This window comes from Salvia hispanica, chromosome 3 (assembly GCF_023119035.1).
Source record: "Salvia hispanica cultivar TCC Black 2014 chromosome 3, UniMelb_Shisp_WGS_1.0, whole genome shotgun sequence".
NCBI lineage: Eukaryota > Viridiplantae > Streptophyta > Magnoliopsida > Lamiales > Lamiaceae > Salvia > Salvia hispanica.
Window position 1 is genome coordinate 4587401 of NC_062967.1, and position 7673 is coordinate 4595073.

General features: G+C 31.6%; 1 protein-coding gene across 2 annotated transcripts; it reads right to left on the reverse strand.

Annotated features, from left to right (window-relative positions):
* Positions 1-5397: 5397 nt before the first annotated feature.
* Positions 5398-6164, reverse strand: LOC125216132. 2 transcript variants are annotated; one of them, XM_048117766.1, is made up of 2 exons: positions 6007-6164; positions 5398-5920 (listed from the first exon to the last, which is right to left on the reverse strand). In XM_048117766.1, exons 1-2 carry the CDS (start codon positions 6019-6021, stop codon positions 5618-5620), a joined length of 318 nt encoding a protein of 105 aa, XP_047973723.1. In that variant the 5' UTR covers positions 6022-6164; the 3' UTR covers positions 5398-5617. The 2 variants fall into 2 exon arrangements, with proteins under 2 accessions (XP_047973723.1, XP_047973722.1); XM_048117765.1 differs by having other exon boundaries at positions 5398-5923; positions 6007-6072.
* Positions 6165-7673: the final 1509 nt, after the last annotated feature.

A 7673-nucleotide genomic window follows, 5' to 3' on the forward strand; every position in this document is an offset into this window, starting at 1 on the left:
CTCTACATTAATCAATTTAATTTATGGCTTAGCATTCAAAAATTTTTGGTTGAGTGTTAAGTAAAGAATACTCCTATTTTATTTAATATACGTATACTATTTTAATTTCTTCACATTACATATTATATAGTACATATTTTTATTTACTCTGTAGAGATGGTATTTTGTTCCAAAGAGTATAATAAGTCATGAAAAAAGTTTATTTTTAGATAAACTATATTATGAGTATTTATTAAACTATAAACAAATGAACAAATTTTTATTTGAATTGAAATTACATTGTAGAAAAGCTCATACATAAAACGTGCCAACTATCATACTATTTCAGTGTGATTTACGTATTACTACTACTATTTTGATGAATGAATTTAGATTATGTATAGAGATACTAAATTTTATTAATTTAATATAGTTAATTTATTAATTATTAAATTTTCATATGAAATATTGACCAAATTTTATTTTCGCATATAATAAAAAAATATGTTAGTGACGAATTGAATTGTCGTGGGCACAATAACATGACGAAATAAAAAATTAATTAAATAATTATTTGAAAACAAATAATTAAATCTCGATCCCAAAATCAATTAAAAGTTTAATAATTTACAAACATATATATATTCTTAAAAAAACAAGATATTATAGTAGGAGTATCAAATTTTATTCAACGATTTAATTGTAGCATTCTATTACTCGAAAGGTATATATGTAAATTACCCAAGTTGAAAAGCAAAAGAATTGGAGGAATTGGTTATGAAGTCAAAAGTGTTGGCATAATTATCAGAATCACCACTATCGAAATGATGACAGCAACTGTTGTTTGTGAACAGTAATTTGGATATATAAAGTTGAAGTGCAGAGGCATTAAAAGCCTAAGGACAGCAAGTTTCTGTTTTCCCCTTACCTTCTACAATTGTTCATTCCTGCCTGCGTCTCTAGTCATATAGCCCCACCTTTTTAGATAGAATTTGAAATGTGACATAATACTATGCTATAAACAATTAGTGGGTCGTGATTTGTGACATGAAATCATGTGAGTGGCAGAGGGATTATGAACGCAAACGTAGACAACAAGAGAAGAGATTCACATCTTGATTTCATCAGATTCTTCATTAACTAAGGTCATTTGCATCCAATTTATTAGTACCATTAAAAATGAAAACCGAACTATTGATTTTAGGCTAAGTACGTATATACTTGTTTTGTACATTCTCATGATTTAGCAATGACTCTAGTTACAAAATAGTGGCGGTTTCGATTTCAAGACAATTATAAGTTCCAAATGTAACCGATATGACATTTTGTTGAGTCTAATTTTGAAATATTAAGTTACTAATAATAATTCTCATTTCAATTAAAATCAGTGATTTTTTCGTAATGGAAATTTCCCTGTTTTCTAGACCATTTTTATTGGGTTTTCAATTTTCATAATTTTGGTTCCACAAATTCTAGAACCATAACCAAACCTCATGGTCTGATTTTGGACTGAATCAACCGTTCTGATTTTTAGATTACACCACTTTCATTTATGGATCTGAATCTGAATCTGAATCTGATTTTTCATGACTTCTTCGTCCATGTAAAACTATCTCATACAACAATCTTTCAATATATACACATAGAAAGAGAAGTGCATTAAACATATTTCTTCGAGCATTATTCCCATTCAGTCGATGCTGGGAGTATTATTAATTTTGTTCTATACATATATTTCATCTCTAATATCCAAAAACTTATTAGTATTATCGAAATTAATTTTACAATTTATATAAAAACTTAAAGGTGGATGTGTTCTTTATTCATTTATTTTAAAGTATAAAAAGAACAAATCAAATTTTGATTTCTATATAAATGACAAAAAATGTAGTACTGCTATAATATTAATAATAATTTTTAGATATAAAAAAATAATATAATAGTCTATATTAAAAGAGAGTGGCGTTTGCTATTGTATAAAGAAGTGCAGCCACTACAAAAATTGATAACTCACAATGGTAATGAATGCATCCAAAATCTATATAACTAACTTATTCTACCTTTGGAATTAAAAGTAGGGCAACAGTAACTGCTTACTAGAATGGAAAAGTACAGAAATACCCCTAGAGATTGGTTTCAGACTCATAGGCATAGTTAGGGGAGTGGACCACTTTGACTTTGACAACATACACTAATCTTTCTGTCATTACTATTTGCTATGCTTTCCTCGTACACTGTCCCCCTTAAATTCCTCCTCTTTAACCCTTTAGATAAATTATTTCTGTTAAATACTTTCAAATTGGTAGCTGAAAAAACACAAGAAGAAACCATTGCATCAAATAGAAATGTACTATTGTTACTACCGAATACCAATAATGGATCTTCAAGAATCAAGATTATTAGCTATCGATCTAGTGGTAAAACAAGTACTTTTTGTAGTCCAAAGATGTTTGGATTGTGTTATTTCAATATCACCCACTCGATACAGATTTTTTATATCTATTTTTTCAATATGAGTTATATAATTATATGTCGCGTGGTTTACAAAGTAATTTGAGTATACATCGAATTGAGTACATGTTAAGTTATGATTATGATTATGAGTATGATTAAAGAGTTACTAATTATAGAAATGTACCAACATCATAATATACAAAAATTGTCTTTATTTGATATTTTCTGGAAAGCTTCTTATTGGAAGAAAGAAAAAATTGGATTTTGAAGAAGTTATAATTAAGACTTGAGACAAGTTCAGAGTCTTTGTCCTAGCGGCAAGGAGTTTAGAAATTATTGTATGAGGTGCCGAGTTCTCTTGACATTTGTTGTAATTTTCTTCTTTTTATAGGAGTTTATTTGTAATTTCTTCTTTCATATAAAAGTTTATTTTTTTAAAAAAAATAAAAAAATAAAAAAATTAAGACTTGAGACAACACCTAATTTTAGATATCTAAATTTAAAGGATAAAATTATGAATATATTTGGACCTCGTAACATTGTAGCAATTCTAATATCCCAAAGCTTTAGTTTCATAAAACTGAGCTGATTTAATTTTTAATAAGTTGTTTATAAGTAAAATTAATCATATAGAAGTACCATGCACTTCGAGAGTTTTAAATCTATTGCGTTACTTAATCACAATGATCTTGAGAGTTGAGGTGAAAAAAAAACATATTCACACATAGCTTTCATAGTACTCTTTTTAAAGGTGAGTTACTAAGATATGGAGTACTACTGCATGTATATCTTGCTATTTCCAAATTAAAAAAAAGAAGAGAAGATAAAAAATAATGAAGAAAGATGAAAAGGGCAATGGAGTATATTAATTTGAAACAAAAGTTGGGACGAAATGATGTAAAAATATCTATGGAGTATCAAATGAACTATATCTAACGTCACAATAAAGAGATGAAAAACGGGAAGAAAGGAATGAATGAGCCGTGCAACAACTGCACCACTTAACCTAAGTTGGTCGTAGATGTCAGACCTCATTTAATGAATTTGTATTCACGGTTTTTTCACTTTTTATTTATTTATTTATAGAAATATAAAATCCTCATTCGTATGCTGTAGGTCCCAGGTTAATAAAGTAATTTTGTTATTTTGATACAAGAATGTCTATGTAAAAATAATATTAACGCCTCTCCCACTTTTTTAAAGTACTATACTATAGTTTTATCATTTCCCTTACATGTGTGATCCTAAACTATTTATAAAAGTAACCAGTTAACTTAATTATATTTGATTTGCATAGCTAAAATTTAGGTTAGTGGTGGACTCTAATCATTTTACTCTTTCCGGTTCCTAAAAATAGAAATTTTGGAAACAGTACGAGTTTTAATGCAAAATTGGTAAAACAAGTGAGATGAAAAAAAAAAGAATAAAATAAGAGAGATGAATAGAAAAAATAGTGAAATTAGTGTTAGTGGATTGTGGGCTCATTTTTTAAAATGTAGAGTTTCTATTTTTAAGAACCAGACTAAAAAGGAAAGAATTTCTCTTTTATGAAAGAAGGAAGTATTAGATAATTATTTTATCACCTCAAAACTGAATAAATTATTTAACAATTTTTATTTTATAGGAGTAGTAATATATAATTCAAAATTGCCATCAACTAAACCCTTAATTTATGTATATTTGCATGGTTATATATTTTTAAAATCTTAATCATAATTCTTCAATTTATCTTACATCACATTCACTCACTCACTACAAAATGGGTGAAAAAATGTCGACTAAATCCGAGTGTTATTTTTTCATGAAATATCAGATCTTGTTTGAATTTGTATGGAATGTACATTTTGGTTATTTTCGTCGAGCCGTTTAATTGGTTATGAAATTATTCCGTACTATAAAGTCTAAAATGGAATTATACCTCAATGTCATCATCCATTGATGTGAAAGAGTATGGAAAGTGAATACAAATGATTGAATAAGCCTTGGAGGGTAGAAAGAGTTTTTGGTTATAAACTTAAATTAAAAAGTGCAAAAATTATGTATCCTGTGGTAACGGTAGAATTGATAATTTTGTACACTGACTCAAAAACAACATAAACACGTACGAAATACTAGGTCATGGTCAAGTCTTATCGTGTTCGTGTTCTTATTGATGAGAACCCGATAACTTTGGGCGGGATTCCGGTTGGATTTTAGATATCCCATTAGTAATCAGTACTACTACTACTACTATTTTTTATTTTAATTCTTCATTGTATATTATTAGTACTATATTAGAATTAAAATTTGATTATCAATTTCTTACTTTCCATATCGTGCCGTGTTCGTGTTACTATTATGCCATATTGAGATTGTAATGTTATCGTGTTGTGTCAATACAAATCATATAATGTCACTAATAAGTTTATGTTGTTTATGAGTTAGGTTCGGATTTGAATATAGTAGGTCTGATTCACGTTCAAGCGAGTTTCCTTAATAAGGACATTTTGTTTAGTTCAATAAAAAAAGATAAAATATAGTACTAGTAGAACATAAATAATTTGCAGCTTTCGGTGTTAAAAACCTTCTAAATGGGCCTCAAGCCCTGATGCTATATTCGAACAGAAGGCCCACTTCAGATATGTGTGATTTTACCATATCAGTAGATTATTCACTTCACTAGAGTTGAATGAAAACTAATCAACTAACACATTTACGGCTGATTTTATATTTAACAATAAAAGTAACAAGAATTATGAACTAATGCAACCTTTTAAAATTATTTATTCGCAAGCTTTTTTCTCAAGTATTCATTAAAATTTTTAGGAATTAAATTTTATTGCTGTTTTTGTTATTATTATTATTTTCTGAATTAATAATTTAATTCAAGAAAATCTTAATTAAACAATAAGAAGAAAAAATAAGTTTATTAATTAATATAAATTTTAAATCCTTATAATTTTATTGATATTTTCAAATGCATGATTAACAATCAATCATAAATTATAATTTCGAATATTACATTCTTATAAATCGTATTCAATAATATGGGTAAACAAGCCTATAATATACTCCATATAGTTATATAACCTAAACAACACCATGATCCCACAAAAGAAAGCCAACTCAAATTCCTTACATAAATATTTTGGCTTATAATGTTGAGATTATTTGATTAAACGATGTCGTCCTCGTCAACTATCGATTAAACGATGTCGTCCTCGTCATCATCTTCATTAAAATCGTCGAAGGTGGCCGGTCCTCCTCCGTAACTTAAAGGCGGCGCCGCTTCTTCTCCTTCTTCTTCCCTCTCCATGAAGGGCGAGTATTCGGCATCTTCGTCGTCGGAATTCCCAACCTTCTCTTCGTACGTTGGCTCGGTCAAGTCTTCCAGATCTTCCTCGTCCTCCACATCCAAGGGTTTAGCATTTTCCGGCGCCGCCGCCGCCGGAGACGGCTCTTTACTGGTAACTTCAGCTTCCGTGATCACATCACTTGCATGATCAACCTGCTTCATCACAAAATAATTAAATAACAAAAAATAAATTAATTAAGCTAAGAGAAACATCAATTGAAGAAAGGACATTTAAATACCTGAAGGGAGGCCATGAGTTTATACTATTATTTTATGAATGTGGAGATGATTAAAATTGGATGCAAATGTATGACTTTGGTCTTCTTTATATAGGAATTTGTCGAATCCTTCTAGTGCATGAGTATTATTCCTCTAAACATTTACCAACCAATCAAATTAAACTAAAATTGTTACAAAGGAACAATTCTAAAGTCCGGATGTATTTGATTTATGTAATTTGAAGTTAATTATTTGGAATAAATATGAAATTAGTGGCAATCCGGATTCCCATCAATCTTGGAATTGAAGCTGAAAACCACGGCGCTGTCTAACTAAAGAATAAAGTTATAAACCACACTTTTTTGGTGAAAATATCTGCAAAAAGAGAATAAACGAGAGTGTAAAGAAGATTAAAGTTGCAAAAGAAGTTAATAATTCAAGACTTTAGTGATAAAGAACTCAATTCCCTTCCCACAAAATATCGTCACTTATAATCGGATTCGCATTTGGGTGTAATAGTAGGATAGAGTATATTACGTAGTCCGAGGATTGGCGTCTTAAGGCCATTCAGTAGCTGACACTGAACATCCCAAAACATGTACTATCGGGTCAGATTAATACAATAATAGACGCTTGTTTCAAGATATGAGTAAAGGTCAAAATTGGTCCTGAACATAGGATCACTTTACCTTTTTAGTCCCAAACTTTATCTTTTGGATTTTTTAGTCCTGCACATATGAAAATTTGATCATTTTGGTCCTCCGTCAATAATTCCGTTAAAAACTAACAGTCAGCCCGATTTTGACCAAATTAAACCCTTAATTCTGATTTTTAAATCACTAATTAATCTCCTAATTATTTTAACAAATATTCAAGTTAGATTACAGACACTAATTGCAGATCTAAACACTCAAATTCATTAAATAAGAAATAAAAAAGAAAATCTAATCCTAATTCCACTGAGACAAATCATCAAACACTTTCACCCCAAACTCAATCAACGCATCTTCGACAACCGCAGCGAGCTTCTGATTCCGGCGGCGGCAGCCACCACCGCACCCCCAATCTTCCTCCCTCCCTTAACCAATTTCCTCTTCTCCCCCCCTTTTCCCTTCACCACCACTCAAATTCGCTTACTCCTCGTCCTCGCCGCAGCGCCGCCCCCAATTTCTCCGGCGGAGCTGCTCGCCATCCCGCTCTCCCTCGCCACCCTCTAGAAATCATCCCCCAATTTCCTCACCGGACCTTTCTTCAGCGCCACAACCTCCTCCTCGTCCTCCTCTGATCCACCAATCCGACGACTCGCCGCCGCTTAATCGCCACAGGAGCGCACGGCGGGGAGGGGGTTGTATCGATCTTGACATGGATCTGGTCTTCTGCGGCGGATTTCTGTGGAATCGGAGTGCGCTTGAAGAACTGCTCCTTCTGCGCTCGGAGCTTCTCGACGCTGCCCTCGATCCGCCCCTGGAGGCGGTGGCGCTTGACGTTGAGGCCGCCCATGGACCAGTGGGCCTCCTGCACCCACGACATGAGCGGATCGGTGACGGAGGGCGGCGGATCGACCCTCTCGGAGTTGAGCTTGACGTCGGTAAATTAAAAACCAGAATCCAAAATCAGAATTAAAAGTCAGAATTAGGAGATTAATTCGTGAATTAAAAATCAGAATTAAGAGTTTAATTTGGTCAAA